Source organism: Eumetopias jubatus, unplaced genomic scaffold (assembly GCF_037043125.1).
Source record: "Eumetopias jubatus isolate StellerSeaLion01/CBP00866 unplaced genomic scaffold, mEumJub1_p1.0 scaffold_4, whole genome shotgun sequence".
In the NCBI taxonomy this organism is placed as follows: Eukaryota; Metazoa; Chordata; class Mammalia; order Carnivora; family Otariidae; genus Eumetopias; species Eumetopias jubatus.
Window position 1 is genome coordinate 1,505,490 of NW_028274810.1, and position 18,773 is coordinate 1,524,262.

The 18,773-nt window shown below is 42.2% G+C and overlaps 1 protein-coding gene across 1 annotated transcript; it reads left to right on the forward strand.

Moving 5' to 3' along the window:
* The first annotated feature begins 11,177 nt into the window (after positions 1 to 11,177).
* On the forward strand, positions 11,178 to 18,452 carry HRNR (hornerin). Its single transcript, XM_088022231.1, has 3 exons — positions 11,178 to 11,315; positions 13,178 to 18,167; positions 18,328 to 18,452. The coding sequence occupies exons 1-3, from the start codon at positions 11,178 to 11,180 to the stop codon at positions 18,450 to 18,452; spliced, it is 5,253 nt and encodes a 1,750-aa protein (XP_087878357.1).
* Positions 18,453 to 18,773: the final 321 nt, after the last annotated feature.

Genomic DNA, 18,773 nt, shown 5'->3' on the forward strand with positions numbered 1-18,773 from the left:
CTCTATTATCACAAGGTTCTATATAAAGAGGAAATTGGGGACAGAGATATGCCTTCTCTGAGATTGCTCTGTATTCTCTTGCACTGCTGCATTATACAGCCCTAAGACATGGTAGGTCAAAAGAGGGTCAGCATTACTGATAGTGTCTACTATGTTCAGAGAGCTTTATCTAAATATCATATTGCTCTTACTATGGAACAGATGAGTCATACTGCCTCTTGTACTGTTGAATCTAAAGATGCAGTAAATTCTTGTGTCCTCCTACTCCTTTTGGATATATGTTAATTTAGACAAGTCTTCAGTGAGATAGAAGCTGATCTAAGGAGACCAATTCTATGATTCTCCATTATCTAGATTAGTGATGGCCAAATTCTAATCCAGTGATTCACCGAATTCTAATTTAATGATTCCATTTATTCAGGTAATATTTATTGAATTCTACCATTAAGTGCTTTGATACATGCTAGAGACACAAAGATGAATAAGCTGTGGAGATACAGAAATGAATATACTTCCCTCACAAAGATTATTCATCACATGAGATAATCCCATAAATGCCAACTATAATCTAGTATATTCCATGACATATGTAGAACAATGAGCTAAGCATGCAAAGGAAACAATGTGAACAATGTGCTAAGGAAAAATGAGGGACACTTTACAGAGATAAAAATATTCATTTGTTCATTCATGCAACAGATATTAATAAGTGCCTACCTACTATAAACTAGACTTTATTCTAGTTTCTGAGTTTACAGTAGAGGACAAGACAGACAAAATCACTCTCTCAGAGAGCTTACACATTCTGTAAGGGGAGACAGACACTAAACAAATGACAAATGGTAATAAATGCTATAAAGAAAATAAAAGTGTCAGCATGTCTAGGTAGGAAGGAAAGTTACTTGTATGAGGCACCATTTGAGCAGAGACCAGAATTACAAACAGAAGTCAGCAATGCAGAAAACAAAAAACCAACAATCAAGTCAAAGATCAACGTCCTCAGGAAGGTACAGGCTGAACAAACAGGACATTATTTTGAGCTGAAAAGTCAGTGTGTCTACAGCATGATCAACAAGGGGAGTAAAGGTACAAAATAAGATCAAAGAGTTTGATGGAGGTCAAATCACAAAAAGAATAATAGCAAGAAGTTTGTCTGCTATTCTAATACGATGAAAAGCTCCTGGAAAGTTTTGAGCAGAAAAGTAACACTGTTGACTTGCATGTTTAAAACTTCAGGCTGATTGCTGTGTGTACAGCAGATTGTGAGACAAGGCAAGAATAAAAAGGAGACTAATTGCAATAGTCTTTTTTTTTTTCGTTTTTATTTATTTTTTTATTATGTTATGTTAGTCACCATACAGTACATCATTAGTTTCTGATGTAGTGTTCCATGGTTCATTGTTTGTGTATAACACCAGTGCTCCATGCAATACGTGCCCTCCTTAATACCCATCACCAAGCTAACCCATCCCCCGACCCTCCTCTCCTCTAAAACCCTGTTTGTTTCCCAGAGTCCACAGTCTCTCATGGTTCATCTCCCCCTCTGATTCCCCCCCCCACTTTATTTTGCAATAGTCTTGATAACTCAGGGTCTCATGAAAGTCATGCAACTGTTTGTGGAGAGTCTGATTCTTTCTGTGGACTATCAAGATCAAGTATAAGAGAAAGACAAAGATCCTTCCATGAACACACAGGACACAGATCTAGAGACTCGGCCTGGACGTGGACAATCATCATCTGGGTGCAGAGCAAGCAGACATCAAAGATCCAGTTTTGTTCACCCAATCAGGCCAGGAAGAGTGAAGGACAATCAGAAGATTCAGAGAGAGCATCAGCAGCAACTCATGGACAGTGGATGTAGACATGTGAAATATGGGTCTAGCACAGAGGAAGACAAGGAGATAGGGCCATACAGTCAGAATTTAATTGGGGCCAAAAAGTCACTCATGGGCAGTCAGTATTCAACCCAACAAGCAGACAAGCCTCTCACTTGGGGCAGACAGGAAAGTACACTAGATAGTGAGGATCTCATCATGACCAGACATCCACTAAAGGGGTTTGGGTCTACGAATGAGGAATTTAGGTCTGGCACAATAGGAAGACATGTGTCAGCCACCAACAATCAGAAAAGAGCTCCAGACACTCATGGTCAGCTTATAGACAAACTTCATCTACACAGTCTGATCCTAGTAAAAAATAGACAGTGCGGGTACAGTTATTGTCAGTTTAAAGGTAATAAAGGAGATTCAAGTAGAGAGTCAACATCAACCCATGCACAGTCTGAGGAGAGCCACAGATAACTGGAAATTAGTAAAATAAGCCAAAAAGGATCCATCCATGAATATTCTGAAGACAAAGCATTAAATTCAAGGTCTAGTCAAACAGATGATGTCAACACATGGGCAGTCGGAATCCAATACCAAAAGAATAATTTATACAGCAAATTCTCCCCAGGAACAAATTAGTCATAATTATAATCAGACAGGAGATGCCATACTCAGAAGCCAGACAATTCAAACCCAAGAGTAATTTGGGTCTAATAATATCCAGACAGTAGCATAAACAAAAGCGGATTGGGTTATAGCTACAAACATGTTAATTATGAAAGTGCTAGATATGACTATACATGGTGTGAAAACAATAGAAACTCAGCCTTGATTCCAGTCTACTGAAATCTAGGAATAGAAGTACAAATAAGCTTAGTCTTGAACAGTCAAGGTCTACCTCTGATCATGCAGGGTCCAGAGCAAAGATTTAACTTTGGATACTCAAGGATAAGCTATAAATTTAATTTGACACTCATGGTCAGTCTAGATCTAACACAGGTGGAAGACCACCAACTACTTATACCTAGTCCCCTGAATGACAGACAATAAGAATCCTGTCATTTTTTTTTATCTATGTCTTCCTCTCATGGTCCATCATCCATTTCAACTAGAAATCAGGCACCCAGCAATGTACATTCTAGTGACTCTGAAGTTCAGTCAGGCTATTCAAATAGAAAATGCTCATCTACTAGTGGACAGATGACTTCTGGCCATGAAGGACCAGGATTCAACTCAATGATACTGGAAGACAGAAATAAAGTAATATCCACTCAAGTGACTATATATATATACATATATATATATATATATACACACACACACATACACACACACACACACACACATATACATACACACACACATATATATATACATACATACACACACACACATACAATCAGCTCAAGTCCAGTACAGATAGAAAGCCAGGATGATAATGTCCAATGTCTGGGTGACCTTGGTATGAACAAAGGCAATCAAGTTCACAAAAGTGGGGACGCCTGGGTGGCTCAGTCAGTTAAGCATCTGCCTTCGGCTCCGGTCATGATCCCAGGGTCCTGGGATTGAATCCTAAATCAAGCTCCTTGCTGAGTGGGGAGCCTGCTTCTCCCTCTGCCTGCGGCTCCCCCCTGCTTGTGCGCTCGTTCTCTCTCTCTTTCTCTCACTGACATATAAATAAATAGTTAAAAAAAAAAAGTTCACAAAAGTGGCGATCACATCTCCAGTTCTTACCAATCTGGTGACAGCAAAGGCCCAAAAAGAATAGGAGAATACAGCTATTACGAGTCATTTAGTACCAAAACCAAGGGGCTTAGTGGAAGGTGTAGATAGGAATCTGGCCATAGTCAGCTGAGGGACAGTGGAAGGTACCGACAGGATGAGGATATTTATCAAGATGGCAGCTCTGAGACAACAGGTAACAACGAAAGCAAGCAAAAAGCAGGATTTGACTATTTTTGTACCAACATTCCACTTTATAAATACATCCACGAACAAAAGGATCATTATCTTAAGACACCAACAGAAGAGGAACTAAATGAAGACATGAGAAGAAAAACATAAAGCACAGGAATTTATTGTAAAAACTTCTTTTTGAGGACAGTTATCTCTCCTTTTCTTTAAATATGTAAATCTACTTTAATCTTTCTACTTAGTGTTAATCTTCTTTTAAAGGATAGTGTGTATTTGTCCTCCTCAGTTAGCATATGTTAGCAGTGTAAGTTTAAATTTTAATAATATTATTAAAAATGTCGTGTGGGGTTCATTAGAGTGTTAAAGATGAGAGTTCAAGTTCTAATGTTTCTGCAAATTTTGATATTACACATGACTCTTTAAGGAGATGTATTAGGTGTTACAGCATCATCACATAACTGTGACAGAAATTCCTTTGAGTTTATAAACCAAGCGTCCAAGTCTCTGGTTTCAGACTATGCAGATGCGTAAAAATTGCCAATAAAAATTTGTGAACAATATGTCTTGCCTCTTTCCTGCTCCATTACCCAACTTTATAAATGGTAAGACTGGACACTGGTCCAAAAATGCAGAGAACTAATGACAGAGCTCTGGAGAACAAAAACATTTAAGCACTGGCCAAGAAAGAAGAGCCCCCAAAAAAGCCTGAAAGAGGGTGTGAAAATCAGATTGTAATTGAAGAGTTAAAGAAAAATCAGATTGTGTTGAAGAGTAAATGGAAGGTGAAGGACAGGGAGTGCTCAGTGCTCTTTTAAGGAGTTAGGTTATGAAGGAGTGGAAAGAGTTAGATGATGGACATAAATTAGATGACAACTTATCATCACTCCCCTCATCTCAAGCCTTCTCTTTCTCTTTTATTGCTTTTCCTAGTGTGTACACCACCATACACACAGTCATCCAAGCCGGAGCCTTGATTACATCCATTCCCTTGCCTCTCACCTAACTGATCTTCCTTGTTCACCTCATCTCCCTATGGTCAAGCATCACCATAGCAGTGAGTTATATCTTGTCTCTCCTCTACTCAAAACCCTGCAAAATAAATAAGCTGACTATGCAGTGCGTTAGAAGTACATGCGAAATTGAGTGGTCAGGGAAGGTGATACTTGAACAAGCACTTGAAGGACATAAAGGCTAAAACGAAGTGAATATTTGGGAGGAAAGCATTCCTGAAAACAGTCCTAAGGAAAGAGTATGCCTGGAGGTTTTGGTGAATAACAAGGAAGTACTATGGCTTCAGCAGAGTCCATGATGAGAGAGAGAGCTGGAGGAGAGAAAGTCAAAAGGAAACAGGACCTGATCAGTGTCATACTCATCACATTCACACTAAAGTATCCAACCCTCTTGGAAAAAGAGAGAGAGAGAAACCAAGAAACAGAAACAGACTCTTAACTATAGAGAACACACTGGTGGTTACCAGAGGGGAGATGGGTGGGGGGATGGGTGAAATAGGTGATGGGGATTAAGGAGTGCACTTGTCGTGATGAGCACTAGGTGATATATGGAAGTGTTGAATCACCATATTGTACACCTGAAACTAATATTACACTATATGTTAACTAACTAGAATTTAAATAAAAAGTTTTAAAAAGTATCCCTCCCTCTCTCTCTCTCTCTCTGTCTGTCTCTGTCTCTCTCTCTCTCTCTCTCTCTCACACACACACACACACACACACACACACAGGCAAAGGCTCTATATCTGACTCCCAACAACCAAGGGCTCTATATCTTAGCTCTTCCTTCCCCATACCTGAAGCTCAGCTGTCACCCCAATATCACCCATGCTAACCGGTGTTCTGCATCACCTTTATAACACTTGGAGGGTCCTTGAGAACCACTTTCATCACTCTCCTCCAACTGCTTGCTATGATTGACCAGATCTACATGCAGAAAGCCTCAGGTAGGCGCAACAAGAGATACAGACTATGAACGGTCATGCCAACAAGAGCATTAAAAGGCAAATTAAGGAGATGAACACACACTAGAGAAAGATATTGACAGAATAAATAAGAGGATACAAGTAAGAATGAGCTCTGGGTTCTCAGCATCTGAAGCATTTTTTAGAACTTGGAGGAGCAAAGGGAAAATACCAACAGGAGAGAGAGAAACAGCTGAAGAGGAAGACCAATACTCAAGCAGAGTATGTTCCAGGGCCTGGGGCTGGAGCTAAAAGATATATCACCATGCCTGCCCCACTCCCTAGAGAATAGATACTAAGCTATAAAATTATATTACATTTATTTTTTTATTTTTTCAGATAAGAGAAAAATGACCATACCTAGAAAGAACAATATGGAGGGAAATGCCTACCGACCGGTTTTAGCTAATTTCTTTTGACTTCCCTTAACCTAAAGTCATGAGCATCAACATTCTCTGTTTGTTATGTCCCTGGTTTTTATGTAGTTTCCTCATTCATAAAGACTAAGCTATGAAGAATTGCCAGGAAAGGCACGGGAGATGTGAGAGAAGAGTAAAGAAAGAGCAAGGAGGAAAAGAGTTTTCCTAAGACCCAGCAGATGGTGCTATAAGAACATTACCTTCTGGACAAGGGTGAAAGTGAGTGCCCTGGGGCAGGAAGAGAACTTCACTGTTTTGATTCTTGGTTGTTTTTTTGTTTTGTTTTAAGATTTTATTTATTTATTTGACACACACAGAGAGAGAGAGCACAAACAGGGGAAGCAGCAGGCAGAGGGAGAGGGAGAAGCAGGCTCCCCACTGAGCAGGGAGCCCGATGCGGGGTTCCATCCCAGGACCCTGAGATCAGGACCTGAGCCGAAGGCAGACACTTAACGACTGAGCCACCCAGGCGCCCCGTGATTCTTGGTTGTTTTTTCTTGTTGTTTGTTGTTGTTTTAGGTCAAACACTTTATTCTTCAAGAACAGCCCCCCAAACCCTGCCTTTTCTAAGACATGAATAGTCCCGTATTCCCTGGCTATTCCTAGGAAGAAGCAGATTTGAGTGTGAATCCCATCTTTTCCACTTAATAACTAAGTGACTTAAAACAAGTTACATATTTTCTCTGAGCCTCAGTTTTATCATCTGCAAAATGGAGGTAAGAACCCTACGTCATATAGTGGTTGTGAGGATTAATAAAATGATGAACATAAGTGTGCAAAGCACTGTGCTTGGCATAAAGGGGAACGTAATTTTCTTTCTTCTGCCAAAATGCGGAGGTACTAAAAAACCTAGAATGTGGCACATAGCATAAGAAATTTCTTTTCCTGGGGCGCCTGGTGGCTCAGTCATTAAGCGTCTCGTCTGCCTTCAGCTCGGGTCATGATCCCAGGGTCCTGGTATGGAGCTCTTCATCGGGCTCCCTGCTCGGCGGGAAGCCTGCTTTCCCTCTCCCACTCCCCCTGCTTGTGTTCCCTCTCTCACTGTCTCTCTCTCTCTCTGTCAAATAAATAAATTAAATTAAATTAAAAAAAAAGAAATTTCTTTTCCCAAACACTGTCATCTCCAAGGGGAAAACCATGAACCAGACTTATGAGGAGGGAGTCTTCATGCTCACCCTTTTACTGTGGAGTACATACTCTGGTAAAATCATGACTCTCTGTTTGGGAAAGGATTTTTGTGATAATCTAGTCCAACTCTTACATTAGTAATGTTCAAAAGGGAATGAAGATGCCAAAACACACAATAATATGCCTGTTTTCAGGACATGAAGCCCAGAAATAAAGCCCAACAAATCTCTGGTTAGTGACATTGGAGGATATTCAGAAAATGTAGCCCGAAAGGGTTAAAACTGTTTCTATGATACATGGAAATATCTTTAATGCCCATCACAATAAATTCAATTACTTTGCAAAGAGCTCAATGCATTTTCAGTCAATGCAGAGGTTAAAACTTCCTTACATAAAGTCAAAATTTACCTCTCTTTCACAAGTGCACAAAGGTCCCTTGTTCTGTTCCCTTTACCTACCACCTCATGCACACTGACACAAACAGACCTGCACACTTCTCTCTCCCACAGGAATTCATGGTTCTGCTGCGCCACACTTCCCAGCCCTTCTCTTCCCTCTGAGACTCTCCTCTCCTGGGGAATCTTCCTGACAAGCAAATGCAGAGGAGGGTCAGGATTCACATTCATCCATTGTGACATGTGAAAGTAAGAAATTTAAATTGCCTATCATATGATCTCATTGATATGTGGAATTTGAGAAACAAGACAGAGGATTATAGGGGAAGGGAGGGAAAAATGAAACAAGACGAAACCAGAGAGGGAGACAAACCATAAGAGACTCTTAATCTCAGGAAACAAACTGAGGATTGCTGGAGTGGAGGGGGTGGGAGGGATGGGGTGGCTGGGTGATGGACATTGGGGAGGGTATGTACTAGGGTGAGCGCTGTGAATTATGTAAGACTGATGAATCACAGATCTGTACCCCTGAAATAAATAATACATTATATGTTAATAAAAAAAGAAATTTAAATTGTCAATAATTCAGTGTCAATAAATAAGTTTTACTGAAACACAGGTATGCTTATCTGTTTACACATCATCTATGAATGCTTTCATGCTACCAGAGCACAGCTGAGTAGCTGCAAAAAAGACTGTCCCACAAAGCCTAAAAGATACACTATCTGGCCCTTTACAGAAAAATTGTGCTAACCCCTCATTTAGGAGAACACTGGCTCCAAGAGCATGTTTCACCTGGAATAGTCTTTACCAGCAACCCCCTCTTCCCTCTGTGGCAACAACTGTTTCCTACAGGAAATTAGTCTTCACTCAGAAAATTCTACCTCCCCTCCATTCCCACAGTCTCAGTCACACCTTCAAAAAGCTCCCTCCTCTGACAGAAGCATGACAATCTGGCCCAAATTAGGCATCCAGAGGAAACACAGCCACAGAATGGATACTGACTCTGCAGCCCTCTGAGTGTCATAATGGTTGAATTTGGAATCATGCAATTTATCATTTACTAATAGTTGCTACCACTCCTTCCCAAATCCTAATGACTATATTGCACAAGCTTCAAGGCTATGTGACTTCACCCAGCTTCAGTAACATTCGTGCTATACATACAATTCACAATGGATGAAATGCAGAGTAAGGTCGCAGGGATAAGCAGAAAGCCACTTGTTGATTCCCAATGTTAAGATTCAGTTTCTATTTAGGTGAAATCATGTCCTCTGAGGTAAAGATGGCAATAGAGAGGGTAGACCCCAATCCTATGAAAAAGTAGAAGTTGGTCAATGCCAAGTACTATAGTCATGACCCTCACTCTTCTTTCAATTCAATTTGACAAACATTTACTAGGAACTTTTACGTGCCAAGCAATGTGCTGTGTCCCCCAGTGATATAGGTAATAATAATGCCCATTCCCTATTCTCAAGGAACTCACAGGATAGAAGTGATATAAACACATAGACAGATACATATGGTGTGCATACACATCCACTGGTAAGAAAGGATATACACCAAATAACTACTGTTGTAGCTATTTCTGGGTAGTAAGGTTATTTCATTTGCTTTGCTTTGCTTATCTGTATTTTGTAATTTTTTATATTAAACAATTACAATAGTAAAACAATTTTAAAAGATTTTATAATATAGAATGATTGATACTACAATAAAACTATGAATAAGGTACACAATTATAACTCTCTTGAGTAATTCAAGAAGTATTTCCTCCAGGATGTCTAAAGTAGATTTTGAAAAATGAAAATGAACTGCTGTTCACTAGGCAGATAATGAGGAAAGATATTCCAAGAAAAAACATGAAATAGGATGGTATATTCAGGAAGGCTTAAGTAATTAATTACTGGTAAAGCATAAAGAACAGGGAGAGAAGCCACAGTCCAGATCATGAAATACCTTGGATACCATGCTAAAGAACATGGATTTCTTTCTAAGGTTATATAGTGGTTAAAATGAAAGCTACATTGAGGAATGGCCACTAAGGTATAGTAAATAAGATTAAGTAAAGAGACAAGAAGGGCTCTACAGTCATTATCGATTCAAAAGGAATGGTAATAATATCATGGGTAATAATATCATGGATGATACTTTGGCTGGAAATCCATACAAGAAAATGTAGCTCAAAATGAGAGAGTTTGACTGGATGATCCTTAAGGTCCCTTTTAAACATCAGATTCCATGATTCTTGGACATTCGGTCCCTGATATTCCTGCACACATTCCATTCAACTTCAATTAAAGTCCATATAATTGGTTATCAATGCATTATGCTAGATACTTTGTTGAATATGCAAAGAGGTCTTTCTGCAGTGTCCAGAGACTCTGGCAGGTGGGGCTGATACTAGCCCAGATTTGGGAACTGCTAATGCAATCTCAGGTGAACATGTAAGGAAGTAAGAAGGCAAACAGCTGGGAGGTGGAGATGGAGGTGGAGGTGGAGCTGGGCTTATTTGGAAGTGAATCAGAACATCTCAAAGAGGAGCTCCTCCCTAAGATGGACCATTATTTCCCCTATAAAAAGGCCACTCTCCCCAACTAGCAGCACCCTGTAAGCTGCTTCAGTCTCATCCTACTTGTTTCTCTGGTGAACTAGGTAAGTGAACAGGAGTACTTTGGGCTACAAATTACAAGAATCCAGTATGTGCTCTAAGGCAAAAAGGCACTGGATACCAGGCTTCTTTTTAATGTACCTTGGGGACTTTGATATAATTTTAACTTTATTGAGAAGGAAAATAAAGAGATGACTGGGAATGATAGTACCTTCTTTCTTCAGGGTCATTTCCTTAAAGATCATGGGGCTTTAATGATCACTAGGCAGGTTGCTTCCTGAACTACTGAGCTTTTTCTCTCTGTTGTATAATCAGTAAAGCCTGAGAGTCAGTCCCTGTTTGTAGAATGAAAACAGAAGTGGGCCCGATAACACCTGCCTCCAGCTCCATATCACCTAGGCCTGTGTTGCCCACTTTGTGTACTTTCTCTGGCCTACAAGTTTTGAGGGTCTAGCTTAGCCACTGGTATCCCTTGGTTGGAGTCAGACATACCATGTGGATGACAGACCTGTCCCTCTTCAGTGATGGTTGGCACCTAGAGAGGAATTGAGGAAGTGGGTAGATTCGCATACCCAGGATTTCTCTAGCTCCAGAACAATGCTCATAAAATTATCCCTGGTAGAGGTGGGGAGCTCAAAACAGAAAGTCTTTGCTCCTACATTCATTCAGGAATGAAAATAAGAGATATAGATTCTGTTCCTAATTTCATCACTCTCTTGCTACATGGCTTGAACAAGTCTTTCAACTCTAGATTGGTTCTTGATTTCAAAAGATGAAATTAAACATGCTTGATTAATTCTGAACAAATATTACAAATGACTGGAACTATTTATGTATTTAAGCAAGAAAAAGGAATAATAAAAGGTGGGTCTCTCTCCTTTTTTTCCTTTAGGTTAAATTTACAAAAAAATGCCTAAACTCCTAAAAAGTATCGTCACTGTCATTGAGCTTTTCTACCAATATGCCACCCAGGATGGGGATTGTGACATGTTGAACAAGGCAGAACTGAAAGAACTTTTGGAAAATGAGTTTCATCAAATTCTGAAGGTAAGAACTCCAGGTCAGGACTGAAGACAGCTGCAATTCTCTTTTTCACCCCTTTGTACCTTTTTGTCACATGTGTCAAACTCCTATAGGACTCTCTCTACTTGGTGATAGAGAACAGGGTTTGGTAAAGGCTTGAAATATGATCAAAAGTTGACACACATGGTTTCCAAAACATGACCAAGGGATGTGATCCTACTGAACAGACAAAATCCATAGATTATATAATGTCCTATCTGTGTGAGTAATTCTTATGGAATAAAAAATTAAGATGGTTCTCAGGGGGAAAAAAGTACGTAAAGTGCATCTTCTTTCCTTTATTTGTAGTTCTTCAGCCCAGAACATCCTGACCACTGCCCATTTCTGAGACTGTGACACTACAAGTCCTCAGTTCAGGAAGTTAGCATCTTACTCCTAAATCATAAAATATCGTGACCACCATCTTAAAACGTCAGCTCTGAAAATAAATATTTGGGAGCTTAGATCTAGCTCTTGATTGTCAATTCATTATATTCAGCTGCCTACTAAATGTTTCTTATTTGGACTCCTAAGGGTGTAATTCAGTGTGTCAGATATGAAACCATTTTCCCTCCAAACTCTATCCTCCTATTTGCCCAAGGCAGAAATCTGGTTCCATTCATGGCTTCTTCTCTCAGCAAGCACCTCCATCCTCCACCCTCCATCTAATTCATCAATAGTCTCTCAAAACAGCCCATTTCTCTCCATCACTATTGCCAGTCCTCTAGCTCAGGCCACCTTCTATTTCTAATCTCAGCCATAAGTGTAAATCTAATCTTTTCACAGCTCAATTCAAAATCCTTCAAAAGCTCCCACCTTTTTTTTTTTGACAGAGAGAGAGAGTGCTTACGCCAGGGGGTAGGGGGGAAAGGAGAGAGGGGCTGGGCTCCATCTCACAACCCTGAGATCATGACCTGAGCTGAAACCAAGAGTCAGATGCTTAACCAACTGAGCCACCCAGGTGCCCCCAAAGCTCACAGCCTTTAAAATAAATAAAGTCCAAAGTTCCTTTACACAACTTAGAAGGCATGATCTGATCTCTGTTTCTCCAGCAATATCTCTTGACTATTGAGACTCAAAATTTAATAATCCTGAATTTCTTTCAGTTCTTCATATGAGCCATACATCCTCTAACCTCCAGCTTTGTTCATATTGTTCCTTCTGCCTGGAACAATCTTTTGCCCTCTCTCCCTCCTTTCCTACCCCTTCCTTTGGCTAAGTCTAACCCATACTTCAAAATACATCACTTTCTCCCATTAACCTTCCATGAACCCCCACTGGTTCTCCTGTGGTATACTTTCAGAAACATTATCACAATACACTGTAATTTTAAGTTTGTGTGTCTGTGCCACTAAACTTTAACTTCCATTTTGTCATAAAACAAACTTGTTCACTGCTTTATCCCCTGTACCTAACTCAATGCTAAGCAGATAGTAGGTGCACAATAAATCTTTGTTAAATGAATTAATGATAATAGCTAGGAAAATTTAAAAGTCATATATAATTATGCTAATCATATCTGACCTATTCTTTTTTCATTTTTTAAAATTCCTATTTATAAATTAGCTAATCATATCTGACCTATTTCTTACAAAATATAATCGATTTCCTTGTTCCCTAACATCTTCCATTTGCATCTTCTAACAATTTCTCACTGCATTGTTCATTACATATTTCTTTCTTTCTTTCTTTCTGCTCAAGATAGAGCAGTCCTGCCTAAAGGACTAGGTGGCTGAGCTCCACCTAAGTAAGCCAAACTTCACATTTCTACAATCTTCTTTCAAATGGTTAGCTGGGTATGTAGTCCATAGTGACATAGCTGCCCCTTGTACCTTGTTCCTATACAGAATCCAGATGATCCAGACACTATAGATATCATCATGCAAAATCTGGATCAAGACCATGACAAGAAAGTGGATTTTATTGAGTATCTTCTGATGATATTTAAACTGGCTCAGGCTTGTAATAAAATCATCGGCAAAGATTACTGCCAAGCTTCAGGGTCAAAGCAGAGAGACCACCATCACCAGCACCAAGAGGAACAAAGTGAAACAGAAGAGGACAAAAGGCAAAGTCATTCAAGGTCAAGTACAGGAGAGAATAATTCCTATTCCAGGGGCTCCAGAAGAAGCATTAAACACAGGTCTGGGTCCAGCACCAGAGAAAGAGAGCATCAAGGAGGCTTATCTAGTTCAGAGCATAGGCAAAGCTCTGGGGAAAGAAGGAGAGAGTCAAGTTCAGGCCACTTCAAAGACAGTAAGAAAAACAGGCATGGCTCTCATCAACAAGAGAGGTCTGAGAGTCATTCTTCTGGTCAGAGGCAACATAGATCCAATTCAAGCGGTCAATCAGGACTTAGTAGACAACAAAAACAGTCTTCAAGCTATGAGGGATATGGGTCTGAATCAGGCCAGTCCATAAGCAATGGCAAAAATCAATCAAGCTCCTATGAGTCCTCTACTCAGAGAAAACATAGCAGCAACCCTAGTCATCAGTCAGGAGGTTATGGAAGAAAAAATCATGGCTCTGTGTCAGGCCAGTCCTCTAATTATGGAAAATATGGACCTGGTTCTAATCAGTCTTCTAGTGAGAAATACCATGAGTCTAGCTCAAGATCCAGTTTAGGTGAGTCATCAAGCTGTGGACAACATGGATTTAGATCAGGTCAGTCCTCTGGCTATGAACAACATAGATCTGGATCATATCAATCTTCTGGCTTTGGGCAACATGGGTCTGGCTTAGGTCAATCTTCTAGTTATGGACAAAACAGTTCTACCTCAGGACAGTCATCAAGCTGTGGACACTATGGATCTGGCTCAAGTCAATCTTATAGCCATAGCCAACACGGGTCCAGCTCAGGGGAGTCTTCTCGCTATGGACGACATAGGTCTGGCTCAAGTCAATCTTCTGGCCACAGCCAACATGGGTCTGGCGCAAGAGAGTCTTCTAGCTACGGAAAACACAGGTCTGGCTCAAGTCGATCTTCTAGCCCCAGGCAACATGGATCTGGAACAGGCCAGTCTTCTGGCTTTGGGCAACATGGGTCAGGATCAAGTCAGTCTTCTAGCCACAGCCAACATAGGTCTGGATCAGGCCAGCCTTCTGGCTATGGACGACACAGATCTGGCTTAGGTCAGTCCTCTAGAAATGGTCATCACGGGTCTGGATCAGGTCAGTCTTCTGGCTTTGGGCAACATGAGTCTAGCTCAGGAGAGTCTTCTGGCACTGAGCATGGATCTGGCTCAGGTCAATCATCAAGTTCTGGACAGCATAAATCTGGATATGGTCAATCCTCTAGCTATAGACAACATGGTTCTGCTTCTGGACAGTCATCAAGCTGTGGTCAACATGCATCTGGATCAGGACAGTCCTCTAGCTATGGCCAACATAAGTGTGGCTCAGGCCAGTCTTCTGGCTATGATCAACACAAATATGGCTCTGGTCAGTCTTCTGGATATGATCAGCATAGATCTGGATCAAGCCAATCTTCTGGTTTGGGGCAACATGGGCCTAGCTCAGGTCAGTCTTATGGCTTTGGGCAACATGAGTCTAGCTCAGGAGAGTCCTCTGGCACTGAGCATGGATCTGGCTTAAGTCAGTCATCAAGCTCTGGACAGCATGAATCTGGATATGGTCAATCTTCTAGCTATGGACAACACGGTTCTGCTTCTGGACAGTCATCAAGCTGTGGTCAACATGCATCTGGATCAGGACAGTCCTCTAGATATGGTTATCATGAATCTGGATCTGGTCAGTCTTCTAGCTATGGCCATCAAGGGTCTGGATCAGGTCAATCTTCTGGCTTTGGGCAACATGGGTCTGGATCAGGTCAATCTTCTAGCTATGGTCACCATAGGTCTGGATCAGGACAGTCTTCTGGCCATGGTCAGTATGGTTCTGGCTCAGGTCAATCCTCTAGCTATGGACAATACGGTTCTGCTTCAGGACAGACATCAAGCTGTGGTCAACATGAATCTGGATCAGGTCAGTCTTCCAGCCATGGCCTACATAGATCTGGCTCAGGTCAGTCCTCTAGATACGGTTATCATGAGTCTGGATCAGGTCAGTCTTCTGGCTGTGGGCAACATGAGTCTGGATGCAGTCAGTATTCTAGCTATGGCCAGCATGGGTCTGGATCAGGTCAGTCTTCTGGCTATGGCCAACATGGGTCTGGATCCAGTCAGTCTTCTAACTATGGTCAGCATAGGTCTGGCTCAGGTCAGTCTTCTGGCTTTGGGCAACACGGATCTGGTTCAGGTCAGTCTTCTGGCTTTGGGCAACATGAGTCTGGATCTAGTCAGTCTTCTGGCTTTGGGCAACATACGTCTGGCTCAGGTCAGTCTTCTGGCTTTGGGCAACATGGGTCTGGATCTGGTCAGTCTTCTGGCTTTGAGCAACATGGGTCTGGATATGGTCAGTCTTCTGGCTTTGGGCAACATGGGTCTGGATCCAATCAGTCTTCTAGTTATGGCCAACATGGGTCTGGCTTAGGTCAGTCTTCTGGCTTTGGGCAACATGGGTCTGGATCCAGTCAGTCTTCTAGTTATGGCCAACATGGGTCTGGATCTGGTCAGTCTTCTGGTTTTGGGCAACATGGGTCTGGATCTGGTCAGTCTTCTAGTTATAGCCAACATGGATCTGGCTCAGGTCAGTCTTCTGGCCTTGGGCAACATGGGTCTTGCTCATCAGGTCAGTCTTCTGGCTTTGGGCAACATGGGTCTGGATCCAATCAGTCTTGTAGTTATGGCCAACATGGGTCTGGCTCAGGTCAGTCTTTTGGCTGTGGGCAACATGAGTCTGGATGCAGTCAGTATTCTAGCTATGGCCAGCATGGGTCTGGATCAGGTCAGTCTTCTGGCTATGGCCAACATGGGTCTGGATCCAGTCAGTCTTCTAACTATGGTCAGCATAGGTCTAGCTCAGGTCAGTCTTCTGGCTTTGGGCAACACGGATCTGGTTCAGGTCAGTCTTCTGGCTTTGGGCAACATGAGTCTGGATCTAGTCAGTCTTCTGGCTTTGGGCAACATACATCTGGCTTAGGTCAGTCTTCTGGCTTTGAGCAACATGGGTCTGGATCTGGTCAGTCTTCTGGCTTTGAGCAACATGGGTCTGGATCCAATCAGTCTTCTAGTTATGGCCAACATGGGTCTGGCTTAGGTCAGTCTTCTGGCTTTGGGCAACATGGGTCTGAATCCAGTCAGTCTTCTAGTTATGGCCAACATGGGTCTGGATCTGGTCAGTCTTCTGGTTTTGGGCAACATGGGTCTGGATCTGGTCAGTCTTCTAGTTATAGCCAACATGGATCTGGCTCAGGTCAGTCTTCTGGCCTTGGGCAACATGGGTCTTGCTCAGGTCAGTCTTCTGGCTTTGCGCAACATACATCTGGCTCAGGTCAGTCTTCTGGCTTTGGGCAACATGGGTCTGGATCTGGTCAGTCTTCTGGCTTTGGGCAACATGGGTCTGGATCTGGTCAGTCTTCTGGCTTTGAGCAACATGGGTCTGGATCCAATCAGTCTTCTAGTTATGGCCAACATGGGTCTGGCTTAGGTCAGTCTTCTGGCTTTGGGCAACATGGGTCTGGATCCAGTCAGTCTTCTAGTTATGGCCAAAATGGGTCTGGATCTGGTCAGTCTTCTGGTTTTGGGCAACATGGGTCTGGATCTGGTCAGTCTTCTAGTTATAGCCAACATGGATCTGGCTCAGGTCAGTCTTCTGGCCTTGGGCAACATGGGTCTTGCTCAGGTCAGTCTTCTGGCTTTGGGCAACATACATCTGGCTCAGGTCAGTCTTCTGGCTTTGGGCAACATGGGTCTGGATCTGGTCAGTCTTCTGGCTTTGGGCAACATGGGTCTGGATCTGGTCAGTCTTCTAGTTATAGCCAACATGGATCTGGCTCAGGTCAGTCTTCTGGCCTTGGACAACATGGGTCTGGCTCAGGTCAGTCTTCTGGCTTTGGGCAACATGAGTCTGGATCTAGTCAGTCTTCTGTCTTTGGGCAACATACGTCTGGCTCAGGTCAGTCTTCTGGCTTTGGGCAACATGGGTCTGGATCAGCCCAGTCTTCTGGCTTTGGGCAACATGGGTCTGGATCAGGTCAATCTTCTAGCTATGATCACCATAGGTCTGGATCAGGACAGTCTTCTGGCCATGGTCAGTATGGTTCTGGCTCAGGTCAATCCTCTAGCTATGGACAATACGGTTCTGCTTCAGGACAGACATCAAGCTGCACTCAACATGAATCTGGGTCAGGCCAGTCTTCTAGCCATGGCCAACATAGATCTGGCTCAGGTCAGTCCTCTAGAAATGGTTATCATGAGTCTGGATCAGGTCAGTCTTCTGGCTTTGGGCAACATGAGTCTAGATCCAGTCCGTATTCTAGCTATGGCCAGCATGGGTCTGGATCAGGTCAGTCTTCTGGCTATGGCCAACATCGGTCTGGATCAGGTCATTCTTCAAGCTCTGGGCAACATGGGTCTGGATCAGGTCAGTCTTCTAGCTATGGCCGACACAGGTCTGGCTCAAGTAGATCTTCTAGCCATAGCCGACATGTGTCTGGCTCAGGTCAGTGTTCTAGTTCTGAACAATATGGGTCTGGCCCATGCCATTCATCTAGCTCTGAGCAGTGTGGTTCTAGATTTGGTCAGTGTTCTAGCTCTAAGCAATATGGATATGGCTCATGTCACTCATCTACCTCTGGACAATGTGGTTCTGGATCTGGTCAGTATTCTGGCTCTAAACAGTACAGATCTGGTTCATGTCACTCATCTAGCTCTGGGCAATGTGGTTCTGAATCTGGTCAGTGTTCTAGCTATGAGCAACATGAAACACAAGGGAGATGTAGGTCAAGATCAAGTGGAACTCATGAGTACAGCAGACCCAAAATGCACTCAATCCCTAATCAATCAAGAAGCAATAGCCAGGAATGGTTAGAGTGTGGCCAAAAAGAAAGAGGTAGGAGTTATGGCCTACCAGGTAGTGGGCCTGATGGATATGACAGTATTCATGGACAATCAAGAACATGTAGGCAACAAAGCCAAGGATGGAGCCAAGGTCAATGGGAATCTGACTGTATCCATTCAAATTGTAATGAAGGGCAATCAAGATGCAGTTATAGACAAGTAGAAAGCTCCTCAAGTTGTGGCTCTGGACAATTTACACCCTCCTATGGACAGTCTAGATCCAACACTGCAAATACATTGTTAATTTGCAAGGAGGGTAATAGACAAGGTGACTATTGTTGTAAGAGAGGAGGAGATAATTGTGCAAGGGGAAGTACCGGCCCAAGTTCCCAGAGTTTCCCTAGCAGCACGCCACTCTATGAGTACATCCAAGAGCAGAGGTGCCAATTCTAAGGATGAATAAACAGAAGTGAAATTAATTCAAGTAGCCATTTAAGAACTGCAAAACTGTTACAGATAAGCAATCCATTATAAAACTGCTTTT

Bases quoted from the DNA above. Each gene is read 5' to 3' on its own strand.
- HRNR (XM_088022231.1), top strand. From the start codon at position 11,178: ATGCCTAAACTCCTAAAAAGTATCGTCACTGTCATTGAGCTTTTCTAC. The intron at 11,316-13,177 runs GTAAGAACTCCA...GTTCCTATACAG, and splicing joins AGTTTCATCAAATTCTGAAG to AATCCAGATGATCCAGACAC. The intron at 18,168-18,327 runs GTAGGTCAAGAT...TGGATATGACAG, and splicing joins ACATGAAACACAAGGGAGAT to TATTCATGGACAATCAAGAA.